Raw genomic sequence first — 16013 nt, 5'->3', positions numbered from 1 at the left:
TCTCACAATTCTATAGTCTGGAAATCCAAGATCATGGTGACAGCTGGTTCTGGTGATGGCCTTCTTCCAGTTGCGGACTGCCTACTCTTCCTTGTATCCTCACATGGTGGAAAGAACTAACTAGCTCTCTGAACTCTTCTTATAAGGGCATTATTCTCAGTTCATGAAAGTTCCACCCTCAAGACCGATTACCTCCCAAAGGCCCCACCTCAAAATGCCATCACACTGAGATTAGGATTTCAACACAGGAATTGGGGGTGGGAGGACACAAACATTCAGTCTGTAGCAAAAAAATAAAATTCAAAGCATTTACCTGTCTTTCAGCACAGATTATAAAAAAATATTCCTATGCTTCTAGTACTTTCATGGTATAATTTTTAAATAATTTTTATTGAGATATAATTGACATATAACATTGTCATGTCATATTAGTTTTAGATATATAATATGATGATTCGGTATTTGTATATATTGCAAAATGATCACCACATTGAGTCTAGTTACCATCCACCATCACCCATAGTTACAAGTTTTTTTTCTTGTGATAAGAAATTTTAAGATCTATTCTCTTAGCATATTTTAAATATACAATACAGTATTATTAACTATAGTCACCATGCTTTACATTAAATTATCCTCAGGACTTATTTATTTTTCTTTTTAGTTCATCTACTTTTATTACTAGGTTTCTTTTTTATTTTATTTTATTATTAGTTTCGAGTATAAGTACATTAGTTAGACTTATATAGTTTTATATAGATTTATATAGTTTGTAAACGATCCCCCCGATTGCTCTTTCTCTCCTTGAGCTCTCCACCTAGCCATTACATTAATGCTAACTGCATTCCCTATGGTGCGCTCCCCATCCCCATGACCATCTATCAACTACTAATTTCTTCTTAACACTTCACCCCTTTCTCCCAGCCCTGCTCCCCTCTGGCTGTCACCAGATTGTCCTCTATATTTGAGAGTCTGTTTTTGATTAGTTTGTTCTTGTTGTTCCTTGTTTTATAACTGGAAATTTGTAATTTTTTTGTGCCCTTCACTCCTTTTCTTCCACCTCTGGCAATCAACAATCTGTAATCTGTGTCGATGATTTTCATTTGTTCTTTTGTTGTAGTTTTTCTTTAGGTTCCACATGTAAGTAGATCATACGGTATTTTTCTCTCTCTGACTTATTTTACTTAGCACAGTGCCCTTAAGTTTCATCTACGTTGTTGCAAATGGCGGAATTTCCTTCTTTTTTATGACCAAATAATATTCCATGTGTGTTTGTGTGTGTGTGTGTGTGTGTGTGTGTGTGTGTGTGTTAGATTTTTTTTATCTATTCATCCATCAATGGACACAGGTTGCTTCCATGTCTTGTATTGTAAATAATGCAGCAGCGAACATTGGGGTGCATATATCTTTTTCAGTTAGTGTTTTCATTTTCTTTGGATAAATATCCAGAAGTGGAATTGATGGATCATATTGTAATTCTATTTTTGATTTTTTTAGGAACTGCCATACTGTTTTCCATAGTGGCTATACTAATTTACATTACCACCAACAGTGTATAAGGGTTCTCTTTTTTCCACATCTTCAGCAACACTTGTTATCGCTTGTCTTTTTGATAATAGTCATTCTAACAGGTGTGAGGTGGTATCTCATTGTGGTTTTGATTTGCATTTCCCTGGTGATTAGTGATCAGGAGCACCTTTTTATGTGCCTGTTGGCCCTCTGTATATCTTCTTTGGAAATATGTCTATTCAATCCTCTGCCCGCTTTTTAATCAGTTTGTTTGTTTTTGCTATTGAGTTGTATGAGTTTTTTATACATTTTGGATCTTAATTCCTTATCAGATATATGATTTGCATATATTTTATCCCATTCGGCAGGCTGCCATTTTATTTTATTGATGGTTTCTTTTGCTGTGCAAAAAAAGCTTTTTAGTTTGATGGAATCCTACTTGTTTATTTTTGCTTTTGTTGCCTTTGCTTTTAGCATGGAATCCAAAAATAATCACTAAGACTGATATCAAGGAGCTTATTACTACCTATGTTTTCTTCTAGGAGTTTTAAGATTTTCGGTCTTACATTCAAGTCTTTCATTCATTTTGAGTTAATTTTTATGTGTGGAGTTAGATAGTGGTCCAGTTTCATTCATTTGCATGTGGTTATCCAGTTTTCCTAACACCATTTATTGAAGAGACTGTCCTTTCCCCCGTTGTATATTCTTGACTCTTTTGTCATAAATTAATTGACCATATACATATATATGGGTTTATTTCTGGGCTCTCTATTTCTGTTTTATTGATCTATGTGTCTGTTTTTCAATGCCAGCACCATGCTGTTTTAATTACTGTAGCTTTTTTGTGATATAGTTTGAAATCAGGGAACATGACACCTCCAGCTTTTGGTCATTTTTCTCAACATTGCTTTGGCTATGCAGGGCCTTTTATGATTTCATACAAACTTGAGTATTGTTTGTTCTATTTCTGTGGAAAATGCCATTGGAATTTTGATAAGTATTTCTCTGAATCTGAAGATTGCTCTGGGTAGTATGGACATTTTAACAATATCAATTCTTCCGATCTAAATCTTTTCCATTTATTCATGTCTTCTTCAGATTCTTTCATCAGTGTCTTAGAGTTTTCAGTGTACAGGTCTTATTTGTTGGGAGGTTTTTGATTACTGATTCAGTCTCCTTACTTAGTGTTTGCTTTGTTCAGATTTTCTATTTCTTTATGATGCAATTCTGATAATTTTATGTTTCTAGGAATTTATTCATTTCTCCTAGATTTGCTAATTTGTTAGAATATATTTGTTCATGATAGTCTCTTATGGTTCTTAGTATTTCTGTGATATCAGTTTTAGCATCTCTTTCATTTCTGATTTTGAGTTCTCTCATTTTTGCTGAGAAGTCTAACGGTCTGTCTATTTGATTTAACCTTTCAAAAACCAGTCTTAGTTTTATTTATCTTTTCTATTATCTTTTTAATCTCTATGTTGTTTATTTCCAGTCTAATCTTTGTTAATTCCTTCTTTCTACTAACTTTGGGCTTTGTTTGTCCTTCATTTTCTAGTTACTCGAGATGTGAAGTTAGGTTTTTCATTTGAGATCTTTTTTTTTTCTTGATGTAGGCATTTATATCTATGACCTTCCCTCTTAGAACTGCTTTTGCTACATCCCATAAGTTTTGATATGTTTTATTTCACTTTTTACTTGTATTAAAGTATTTTGTTTTTTCTTTTTTATTTCTTCTTTGACTAGTTGGTTTTTCAGTTGCATGTTGTTTAATCTCCACATATTTGTGAATATTTCAGTTTACTTCTTGTAATTGAGTTCTAGTTTCATACCATTGTGGTCAGAATAGATTCTTGATAAGACTTCAATCTTAAATTTATTAAGACTTGTTTTGTGTTCTAACATATGATTTTTCCTGGAGAATGTTCCCCGTGCACTTAAGAAGAACGTGCATTCACAGTGTAATTTTTAAATTTAGATCTTTAGCCAGTTTGAAGTTTATGTTTACATATGGAATGAGCAGGAATCTAAATACAATTAAGCTCAGTTGACCTAAAATATTAATTGATTTCAAATGCCTCCTGTTCATATTCTAAATCCCACTGATCTAATTTTATCAATATAATACTCTTCTAATTAGTGTATTTTTATAGTATGTTTTATAATTTGGAAGAGCAAGTCCGACATCATTTTTAGTTCTTTCTTTAGAATATTTTCTTGGCCCTTCTTCTATGTATACACTTTATGATAAATTTTAGAATCGATTATCAAGTTCCAAAAAGAGCCTTTGAGATTTGGTTTGAAAATTTATTTATAGTATACTTTTGGGTGAAAATAAAATTGGTTTATAAATAATCTATATACTATCATTGCAATTTTGTTTCTAAAATTACATGTATATATAATAAAAATCTCAAAGAATATATGACAATATAGAGCAGTGGTTATCTCCCGATGCTAATGTTATAGGTGATTATTTTTCTTGGTGCCTTTCTTTTCCAAATTTTCTACAATGCATGTGTAATACTTATTAAATAATAAAAAAAAAACCTGGAAAATATTATTAAACTAAAATGTATCCATTAGTTACTTCATGTTTATCTACTTAAAATAACAGAAGCCAGATAGAATTTAAAAAAAAAAAATTTATGAGAAATAAATATGTGACTTGTCAAGAATGAAGTACAGATACCTGACTCAGAATATAAACCAGAGTTGTTGAGAATATTCCTGGAATGATTAAGATGAGCAACTGAAGCAATACGACCTGGCATTATCCTCGCTTACTTTACCTGGTTGATTTCAGTTCCACTGAAGAAACTTGAGAATTGTAGCCTTTTCACCTAGCGATATTTCTGGATTATATTCTGTACAGCTATATTCACAAGGCATCTGGCCTCCTTGGTTTCCCCATTTCAGAGATTCATATTTATATGACACAGCCAGGCCTTGATACGCAGTGCACCAAGACTTGGTGTGGTTTAAATCTAGTCCTTACATGTCTTGATCTTTTAGTCAACATTTAGCAGAAAGTATATTACTAAATCTGTTCCCAACAGTTAGATATATTTGAGGAAGTAGCATGTTAATTCATGGCTCAGAGCATCTAGATTCTATTAACACTGTAATTAAAATTTGGTTCTCTTTGCTTTTTAATCTACATGCTCTTTCTGAATAATCTTACCTACTTAATAAAAAAAACAATAGTAATAATAATTATAACATCTAACATCGAGTGTTTTCTATGAGTTAGGCATTATACTGTACTTTATAGGAATATCTCATTAAATCTTTAAAACAACCCTATAAATGTTATTGCCCCATTTTACAGATGAGGAAACTGAGGCTCAGACAGGTCCAGGTAATACAAACTAATAATTGACAGAGCTGACATTGAAACCCAGGCAGCCTAAATCCAAAGCCTATGTTCTTAACTACACTTCCAATTTTTAATTTTCTTCTTCCCTAAAACCTGCTCTGCCTCTTGTATTTTCAGTCTTATTTGTCTAATATCCTCAGCTAAAACTGTCAAAATTATTCTCCATTCTCTCACTTAACTCCACCTCCTACCAGTTCCACCTTTAGAAAGTCTCCCATCCGTCTGTTCCTCTTCATAGCCCCGGACCCTACCTTGGTTTCAGCCCTCCTTAGCTCTCACCTGGGCTTTTAACAGTTACCTCCTTGACATACTCTTTCCCGGAACTCAGTCTATTTTGTTTTTATCTCCATAGCTATCTTCTAAGAAAATGAAGCTCATCATGTCCCTGGACTGTTTAAAAATTCTTGGACTTCCTTTTGTTATTGTTGTTGTTGTTTTAACCAGATTAAATCTGAACTCCTTAGCTTTACATACACAATCTTGCCCCGGTCTGTCTCTTCGGCTTCGTTTCCTATCATTCTCCACCCAATCGCCTTACTTTGTGTTCCAACCATATTGAACGCCTCACTCTTCCCTAGATCTGTGCCAAACCCTTTCATAGCTCCATGCATCTGCATTTGTTTCATCTGCTTGAAAGCCTCTTCTGTCTTTGATCTCCCAAACTCCTATTCAGCTCTCAAGATCCAAATCACATGTTGCCTTTAGTACCTTCTCAGACTCCTCCAGGATGAGATAGCCTTTTTTTATGCCTTCCCTTGCAGCACATGTTCCTGCCTCGGTATGGCCCTTACTATGCTGGGCTGTAATTATCTGTTTACGTATTTGTCTCTTTTATTAACCTAAATGGGTCTTCAGGGCAAGGACCAAATCTAGGCCCTCGATAAATGTTGGTTTAACGCTTGAAGGAATATCAGAGAGGGTGTTTAAAACAATAGGAAGTCGAAAATACACGTACTCCTAAACGAACAGAAGACTACCTTGTTTTCTCAAAATAATCTCTTTAGCTAAATTAACAGGCCTAAGGTAGGCTGTCTGATATACTGAATAAAAGTGGTATATATAGAAAATAGGGGAAGTCTTTTAAATTAAAAGTTTTTGTAGGGCAAGGACCATTACGCAAGATGAAGATTCCATCTGAGATCAACTACATTCCCCTCACCTGGGCATGTGGGTCATAGTGTGGCACAGCAGAGAGAACATTCCACCTGGAATGATAGGACCAGGATTGGAGTCCCAGCTCTTCAAATTACCATCATTGGGCCTTGGACTAGTCACTAACTTCTTTAGCCCTCATTTTTGTGAAAAGACATTTGACATTTACCTTTACACGTACCTGGCTATTCACTTACATGCAGGAAGACCTCACACAAAAAGTGTCTCTTTTATCATTTTTTTAGTGTTATTGAGGCATAATTGACAAATAAAGTTGTGATATATTAAGGTGTACAACATGATGATTTGAAGTAAATATACATTGTGAAAATAGTCCCACAGTCGAGTTAACACATTCATCGTCTCACATAGTTCCTTTTTACTTTATGAGAATACTTAAATTATACTCTTAGCACATTGCAGTTATACAGTACAGTATTTTCACCTATAGTCACCATGTTTTACATTAGATCCTCAGACCTTATTCTTCTTATATTTGAAAGTTTGTACCCTTTTACCAATCTCTCCTATTTCCCTACTCCCCAGCCCCTGGCAACTATCATTCTGCTCTCTGTTTTTATGAGTTCAACTTTTTTTTTTTTTTCAGATTCCACATGTAAGTGATACCATGCAGTATTTGTTTTTCTCTGTCTGGCTTATTTCACTTAGCATGATGCCCTTTAGTTTCATCCATGTTGTTGCAAATGTCATTTCTTTATTGATGAACAATAATTCTTAGCTCAGTGCAAATAGAATTGTTTTATTTTATCTAAAATCCATCTTTCCTTTCCTTTTCAGCTTCAAAATGAGTTAGAAAAAGGTGAACGGGACAATGCAGAGCTGCAGGAGTTTGCCAATGCCATTCTCCAGCAGATAGCAGATCATTGCCCCGACATCCTGGAGCAAGTGGTCAACGCATTAGAAGAATCATCTTGACCCCGCTTCATGGGGAGTTGCCAACCCAGCAGCCCAAATAGTGAACCCAAGAAAAGGAGCCAAGAAAAGAGAGCTATGAGAAACAGGCACCCAGAACCTTCTTGGCACCAAACGAACACTACGAACTCTATCCTGCCTTGGTTGGTCTTTCAAGTGTGATTCCAGCACCATTTCTACTACATCTGTCATCTTACTCTGCCTTTCTACTTTGGATATTGTGTCTACACTTATTTTCTTGATGTCCAAGGTGGGTAAGTAGCTGAGTCTCCATGAAGAACTGACAGCTGGTCATCAGCAGTGGAGAACTCTGGAAGCTGGTTGCTCTGCCCTCACTGAGGAACATGGAGTAGGGAGCCTCTTACCTTCTGTCTTTGAACTAAATCTGGAATCTACTTGCAGTTCAACATACTGAGAGAATGCTTCCCCATGGACTGGAGAGCTGAGTGTTCTAATATACAACAGGTGCTTTCTCCTAAAAAGGTTTAAAAAAAAAAAAAAATCTCAGAAAGATAGTATTAGAAAGAGAGAGAGGGGAAAAGAGAGAACAGGGACAAAGAGAAAACCGACTCTTCTTTTTACTGTCTCTTCTGTTTACTTTTCATCTGTAATGTTTTATGCAGGGAGCTGCAAGCAGTCTTCCTGGCGGCTCAGTGAACACTAATGCCCAGCCCTGTCTGTCTCTCATCCTTGCTCTTCTCAGCCAGTTAACAAGAGGATGGTGTGAACAGTTCTCCCCCTGGTCCCTCTTGTTTAAGACCTTTGACCTTATGCTTAGTTTGTCAGATCATATATTTAATTGAAAGAGAAGAAGAGTTTGACATGAGACACTGTCGTCGCCAGCTCTGCTTCTGTAGAAGATGACCATTCCTTGGGGTCAGGCTGGTTTCTCCTGAACGTCTCTCCCGTCAGCATTCTAGGCCCCTGAGTCCCGAAAGAATGCTTCTGCCTTCCCACCACCATGCTCCCAGCTCTTGCAGCCCAATGGTCATTGAACTTTATGACTCACCTTCCACCCTTGTAGCTTTAATCTTGATTTGCACTCCCAGAACCACAGCCTCATGCACTGCCTGGAACCTCCTTCTGGCACAAATGAATGTTTCTTATCCAACACACATTCCTTCCTCCATTCGTTTGTTCAAAGAATATTTATGAAATGCCTGCTGTTCGCAAGTCAGCTTTAGGCACCCATCCTTGAAAAAGAGGGAGAGGTGTAAAGAATTCTGAGACATACCTGGTTGAGTCAAAGCAGTAAAAGGCATACCCGTCCCCTCCCCATCTTAATAGAAGGTATCTTTTCCAGAAAACTCTTGCACAAATCAGCATTTCTCATTTTTGACTGTAATGGAATTGATGGGTTTGCGGTCAGAGGACTGAGTCACTTAACCTGCCTGCAGGATCCCATTGGGTGATTCAGGGTTTCTGTTTGCTGCTCTTACCCTGAAAGAGTGTACTGTTTAGAGGGCTGTGATAGTGGGTAATGTTTTCTTTAACACATCCAAGTTCCTCATGGAACTTGGCCAGCCCCATGTCACAAATCAGAAAATTGACCGCAAAGTTGCAAATCCATTTGAAGGTACTGGCGTTTTGAAGGGCATTTTCCCCAAGCATAGACAATGCAGTCTTAAATAATCAGGCACCAAGAAATAGACCACTTAACCCAAATCTAGGCCTTTGACCACCTCTACAGCCAGACACCTACCAGACACTCACATCTTCTGATAAGAGCTGCTGGGCTAAATGTCTTTGTCTTGCATTTTCTCCTTTCCCCTCCCCCAGTTACTCACCCAAAGAATCTGTTGCTGCCTGTAAAGTCGTCACAACCATCAGTTCAGTATCTTCCCACCAGCAGCCCGTGACTATCTCATTAACTTATATGGTCAAATCTCCAGCTGCCCTGAGTCCCTGCTGTAAAACAATCTCCCCGTGAGAAGCTATAGAGTGTTTCTTATCGAAGGTTTAAATGGACTCTGCTCATAAACTTCTTACTGAGATGCTTCCTGATAGCCAGGCTGGTCAGAGCGGGGATGCAGGAGTTAGCAAGTAAGTGGTGGTCATTTGTGGTCAATTACCTCAATTCCATTTATTTATTGCACTGCCCATAAATCACATAGAAAGCCTCTAGCATTTTAGGGCTGGTGTAGTAGAATCTCACTTTATCTACCATAAAGCAAAGAACCGAGGTATAATTATACCCTTCACAGGACTACAGCAGAACAGAGAAAGCAGGAGAAGCAGCCATACCCAGCGAAGTAGCCTGTCCTGGCCTGGCACCGGCTAGCTGTTCTCTAGCTGGTCTGGCAAGGGAAGGCATCAATCAGGTTTCCCTGGATGCTGCTGATTCGGCCTTTACCATCAAATACAGTCCCTACCACTCTTGCCCACGTGGCGCATGACTCTCACTGTACCTCCTTCCTTCCCCTTTTCATTTCAACCCTTCCTGTTGCTCCTACTCTAAAACCTTATGGATGTCCTCTGGACAAGTGCTTCTGAGAAGGAAAATTTCTGGGGCAGACATCATCTGTCTGGTCTCTGTGAACCATAGCAGGGAATCTCATTGATTCTTCCTAATATCTCAACTGGTTCTGGGAACTGTTTGGTCCTAGATGAAAATAGGCTCTGGCTAAAGTTTAATGGTGAACATGACCTGCATTTATATTATAGAGACAAAGTTAATACGGTTTCTAGCATTTAGAGTATCTTATTGAGTTTAGATCATTCATTGAGCCGACATCTACTAAATGCACAGTTTCCATCACACTAGGACTTGTCATTCTATGACCCTATCATGGTAGTCAGGGTTTCACAAGGCCACTCAACTACTAGCAAAGGTCTGCACCCTTGAAAACTCACTGCAGGTTGCCTGTGATGTTCACCAAACTCATTCGTTCCACTGGCAAGTCTAGTTGCCCCTTAACACCTAAAGGTCTGTACCTCAGTCAAGGTCATCATAACGGGGACAAGAAGAAGAAAAATGGGTGAGATCCAACCTGGGGTTCATGACTAAAGAAATAACATGCGACCTCCATCTTTTCATATACCCTATCAAGGTACTCATTGAGTTCTTGACGAAATGTCAAATTGAGATTTGCAAGGACTTGGATACCATTTGAAATAGAGAAGACTTTAAATGGGCTGTAACATTTTAAGAAATATGATGGGAATCCCCCAAATCCATTTCAGTTCTAACCTTTGACCTTGTATATTACAACCTGAATTAGATCTGAATTCTTTTCTCTTTCTTATACTTGGGCCTTAAAAGTACTAGTAAGGCAGACTGGACCCAAGACCACCTTCAGCGTCAGTGGTGGCAATGTGACTTGGCACTTTTTATATATATATATGTAATTTTTTTATTTTTCAGTTACAGTTGGCATACAATATTATATCAGTTTAGGTGTACAACATAGTAAGACTTGGCTCTTTTTGTCAAGAAAAGTCTGGTTTTCCGTGAGGAACTCATTGGCCCACCCACTCCTCCGAATGAGCAAAGAGAAGCATTCGCAAGGCTTTAGTCAACTGCTAAACTAATTTCTCCCCTGTCGATGGTCAGGATCAGCTTTTGGATTTGCTGCTAGAAAGTTCTGCTAATCCCAGAGCCATCCCGCCCTCCTGTTTGACCCTATTACTAAGCATAGGCCCACTGGCTACCCTCAGGGTCTTTGAGGAAAAGAGCAAATCGAGGAATACGTCACCACGTAGAATGTGACCCTCACATGGCATTTCCTAAGTTTCAGTGGGCCCTATATCTGCAATATCAATAACTTTCATGTCTGCCTCCTGGCCTCATCTCCCCACCTGCGAGAGTTCAGGACTGTGGCAAAGGAGATGAGAAGAGAGAGTAGATGTAGCGCTGCATGCTGCCCTTTGCAGAGCCTGCAGGGCCACCCATCCATCACTGCCAGCCCCTGGGCTTCTCAGGACAGTGACTTGAACCATTCAAAGAAGTGTTTTCAGAGAATCTGGAGTTTGCCCTGTGTAAACTAAGGGAATATTTGGGCAAGGAAAAAAAAAAAAAAAAAACCATACATTACAGGGAAATCCTTCTGAACAAAATGGCTGTCTTTACTTAATCTTTTTAAGCAAAAACTGTTTCCAAACTTTTTAGTGTCAAAACTGTAACCAAGTGTCTCTTGATTTTTTCCAATGTGTTTAGAGAGTGCTGTGACCCTATTGTAGGTATTTCTTCTCCTGACTCTTGGGGGAGAGGTGGTTTTAGGGATTGATTTGGAGGGAGCGGGTTTTCATCCCATCCCACCTCCTCTTCTGTTTCTCTGCTTGTCAATGTTGTCTGTGTGGTTCAGAGAATTGGGGCAGTTACATTGTGTCCATTGTTGAGATGACAATATTAAAAAGTAGTTGTAGAACTGAAAAATTGAAGAGCTGTGTTTTAAAACATGGAAACCAGTATCATGTAAAGGAATTCAAGCTATGGGGCAGCCAGACTCCTCCCCTCCTGCCAAGTTGGCTTGGGCGGCAGTTGGGCTGGCCACTTGGGAAGCACAAGGACCGCACTCCAGGCAGGCACCTGCCTGGCTGAGAGACAGCTGCCGAGGAAAGGACTGGGAATCTGGGGCTCCGAGAGTCCCAGCTGTGCCAGCGTTTTCCTTTTCATCCTCAAGACCTCTGGGTAGAAGTTTCACAGTTTGCGACCCCATAACCACCCTCACCCCTACATTGGTCCCAGCTCAGTGTGCCTAATACTGTGTGGTAACCTGGGCTTGACTCTGAAGCCCCACACCTGGCAGCAGTCCTGTACAGGCCACAGAACCTCTTTCCTGCCCACTTGGTGCTATATCATCCAGCGACCCATCCAGTATGGGCCGAGCACTGGCTAGCCTCGAGCATTCCATCCAGGTGAATGAATTCTGCTCAGATCTCAGTTCTTTCTGGCTTCAGTCCCTAGATTCTTTCCCTTTAAGCTTTTTTAGACCCCCAGATCTCCCGGGCTCAGGCTGTCTCTCTTGGCACCTGAGATGCCTTGGTTAGGAAAGGAAGTGAACCCGGCTGAAGCCAGAGAATCCAGTCCTGGGCCAGAGCAAGCCCTCTGAGCCCAGCCCTCGTTTCCACACACCCCAGTATTGCATCATCCTCTAATGCAGCTAGGCCCACCTGAGGGCAGCACACCACCCATTCTGGCCTGCTACCCCATGCAGAGCTAGTGCAGGAAGCTGCCAGCACACCAGGTTGTCCAGGACGAAGGCTTGAAGTCTCCCTGGGACTCATGCCCCTCTGCTCAGAAGAAACAGGCTGCACCTTAGTGAGGAGCTGAGGGGCACTGGGTACTGACTCCTTGTAGCTTGAGTTCCTTTTGGTGACAGTAGCAGCCGCGATGGTGGTGTCTGTGATGCAAATGCACCTGCTGCCTTCAAGGTGTGTGTGTGTGTGTGCGCGCGTGCGCGCGCGCGTGTGTGCGCGTGTGTGTGTGCGCGCATGCATGCATGCGCACGCACGCACATGTGATGGCCAGAGCTGTGTTACTGACAAGATAATGACACTACAAAGAAATTGTGTTATAGTCAACTTTGCCTTGATAATTATTGTAAACACTGTTCCTTTTTTTTTTTTTTTATTCACAAACTAAATCCATCGGGAGATTATAAAGTTATTTAAAAATTGTGTGCTGTGTCTTTCTTTGAGTCTCACCCAGTCTGATAATCCAAGTAAGATATGGCCTCAAATGCTAGAAGAGCAGGGGAAAAGGCAGCAGTCCCCAAAGGGTCAACTCCAGTGGTAGGGAACCCGAGAACCAGGGGCGCCCATTCCTAAGGGAGGCAGAGGAGGTGACAGGCCTGGCTGGGTGACCTCAGAGAGAGGAGGAAGCCTCCTTTCCATTCCCACCTCAATGCTGGATTGGCAGCCCCTGTAATTGCCTTTCAAAGTCAGTTTCCACCTCCCTTTTTTCTTTCCTTACACCCTAGACCCTGAGCCAGATCCCTAATTGTTCTTCAGAGCTTAGAATAAGCACCTGCTGCTGAGGGATTGTGGAACTCATGCTCAGATGGCAGAGCAGCAAAGAGGGTCACAACTTGAAAGGTTTTTGTTCAGAACTGGAATTTGAGCCTCACTAGGTGTATTCTGATTCACCAACTCTGGGATGTGTGAGCTGTATCAGTCAACGAAAGTGTGGATACCACAAATGAAAGGGAGCCAAGAGAACCTGTGCTTGCAAATTTTCCTGTCTCGGTATTTGTCTTGGGCCTAATGCTCAACAAGAAATTATTCTCAGAATTTCTTTTATGAGAATTCATCTTCTGCTTAGTTTCACGTCTGTGTCAACCCCAGGAAGGAACCAGCCTGCTTGCCGTGCTCCCGCCCTCTCCCAGGTAAATTCTGTTGCCTACTGCTCATTGGCACTTGGAGCTAGAGCTTCGAACAACCCCGGTAGGCCCTCTAAGCACCTGACTCATCCCCGCCTCACCTCTGCAGCCAGAGCAGCTGCACGTAAGTTTGCCAGGTGGAGGGGGAACCTGGAGGTTGGTGCCGTTCAGAGGACTGAAGCCCAGTGTCGCACATCAGTTCAGCATGAGGCAGGGACGGTTTTACCAGCAGAACGTGTTTTATGCTGCACGGCTAGAACCACAACCACGAACAGATGTGTTCACAGAAAGCTGTCAGATCACCCTGTTCAGCTGTTTCCAGGGTTTTCCATTAGTCTTTTCCACTATTTGTTTATTCACTCTGTGGTCTACCAGCACTCAGTTGCCGACAAATGGACGCAGAGACCATGAGGTTTAAGGAAAATATGAGAAGAGAACTTGCAATTGAGAATTCCATTCATTAACTTGGTTTTTTTCCCCCTCTGAGTTGAGAAAAGACTGCTGCTATTTGATATTTGAGGTGGAATATCTCAGGCTGGCTCAAAGATGATTAAGAACTGGTTAGACCTTGGGGTGAGGGAGCGTTCCAAGGCAGCTGGTTTGAGATCCACGAGCTTTCCCAGATGTCCCGGGAAGAGTCCTGTACTTGCACCTTGGAGCCTCTGGCTGCCCTTGACCTCTCAGCTTCTCTTCCATCTTCCCCTTCGTAAAATGATGCCACCTTTATCTAGATCACAAGCCATATTGAGGATAATAAATGATTATTTTTCCATTTTGAAAGCTCTTTTAAGAGAGTATAAAGCATAAAATTGCTTCCTTCACATCTGCAATTTGCTTTAAAATAATCTAGTATATGTGTTGGAGAGTGAGCAAGGAGCAGGATATAGATAAAAATTGGCCATGAGTCAATTGTTGAAGCTGGGCGTCGTATACACAGGGTTCATTATACTATTCTCCCTGTGTATGTTTGAAATTTTCCTACATTACATAATTCACATCCCTCACTTGTACTCCCTCAGTCATCACACATGGATATTTTCCCCACAATCCAAGTAATCCACATTCACAAATTGCCACCATAGCACTCAGTTCAGCATTCATACCCCCTTTGTTATAGGGCCCAGGCATACAAATAATAATAGCATGTGCCAGGTTCAGTTCTCAGAACTTTACATGTTTTATCTCATTCCATCTTCATGACAATCCTATGAGGTAGGCACTGTTAACCCCAGCTTACAGATGAGGTACAGGGTGATTAAACACCATTCCCGAGGTCATGCAGCTGGTAAGTGGTAGGACTAGAATCTAATCCTTGCTCTGTCTCCAGAGCTGTGCTCTTCGACCCACCATTGTGGCCTCTTCTTTCAGAGAACTCACAGTCCAGTGGAGGAAACTAATTCCAATAAAATGTGCTGCGGGAGCACAGAAGGGCATGCAATGCTTGTCACCGACCTTCAAGTTTGACCTCGAATGATGAATTTTGCCAGCAAAGGAGTTCAAGGATGAGGAGAAGCAGAAAAGAGCCTGAGCAAAGACAGGGAAGTAGGAAAGGGCCTGGGATGCTGGGGGTGGCAAGAAGTCCAGCATCGATGGATCATATGCCGCTTGGCTTAGGAGCACGGAGGAGAGAACCTGGTGGCTGCAATCTAACTTCAAAGGAGTTGGATAGGCCCATGTCGTGAGAGCTCTCTAACACCCTGGACAGAAAGGCAGCTTGGGAGAGCGCTACCTACACCTCCAGTGACTTAACCACTGCCACAACATGAGGCTAATCAAAAAAAAAAAAGCCTGCTGACCCTGAAGTTTGTTGGAGATAGTGGAGAAAAGGCCTCTCTGAACCTGGAGCTGTCAAGGGAAGTTGCCCAAAGTTACATAGCTAGAAAGTGATGGACCCGGGGTTCAAATCTGGGTCCACGTGTTTAAAAACCTTTCTCTGCAGTTCCTTTGCACTAGCCTACAGTGCCACTGATGCCTCAGAGCCAGGTGGGAGGCTGATGAGGAGACTTCTGCTAGCCTTGAAGGGTTTGAGGATTTCAGAGGAAGGGGAATCATGTGCCTAGCCTCAGGACAGATATGAGTCACACCAAGAGCTCATGCATTGTTAAGCTCTGGTCACCATTTTTTCCAAGAATCAGGTGATGAAACACTATGAATGTTCTCACCTTCTTCAGGCCCTTAGAAGGAAAGGAATGAGGCTCGAAGACTTGGGAATTCCACGTCAGCCCTCCCTGTCCAGAGACCATTTCTTTTCCATGTTCTCTGGGAAAGAAGCTATCACCCTGCCATAGTGGTGGCTCACAGGGCAACTGGGACACTCACAGCCTCATGCTGGTCCTCCTATGAAACCAGTGCTCTGCCTTCCTTCCAACTGCTCTGCAACAGCACACTGACACTCATCTTTCCCTTCCTGAATTAACACTGCCCCCACTCACCCTGCAACGTGGTCCCCTCAGCCTTGTTTCATTTAAGAGGGAGAACTGGACATGTGAGGGAAAAACATCCATCAAATGTCTGCAGTTTCCATGCCAAAAAGCTGTTCTTGGCCTCTGGTGGAATTCACACTCAAGAGATGGTTCCTGTTTGGTTCATCTTGATCTTGATTTTTTTTTTATTATGATTTCGTTCTGAAGGGTTGTCGGAAATGAGGATTTGGAGGGCATCTGTTTGCAATCTGAACTTGGACTTGTGTGCATATTTTAATGGGTTGGTGTTCCTGGACTCCT

The 16013-nt window shown here is 41.1% G+C and overlaps 1 protein-coding gene across 1 annotated transcript in view; it reads left to right on the top strand.

The window, feature by feature from the left end:
* ERC1 (ELKS/RAB6-interacting/CAST family member 1) overlaps positions 1–11345 on the top strand; it is a 513889-nt gene extending 502544 nt beyond the window's left edge. Inside the window, exon 19 of the mRNA XM_011367885.2 lies at positions 6836–11345. Within this exon, the coding sequence (XP_011366187.1) occupies positions 6836–6973 (138 nt within the window). The 3' untranslated portion in view covers positions 6974–11345. The remainder of the gene's footprint in view (positions 1–6835) is intronic.
* Positions 11346–16013: the final 4668 nt, after the last annotated feature.

This window comes from Pteropus vampyrus, unplaced genomic scaffold, assembly GCF_000151845.1.
Source record: "Pteropus vampyrus isolate Shadow unplaced genomic scaffold, Pvam_2.0 Scaffold137, whole genome shotgun sequence".
Taxonomy (NCBI): Eukaryota; Metazoa; Chordata; class Mammalia; order Chiroptera; family Pteropodidae; genus Pteropus; species Pteropus vampyrus.
Note: the sequence above shows the minus strand (reverse complement) of the source record. Positions and strands in the feature narration are given on the sequence as shown.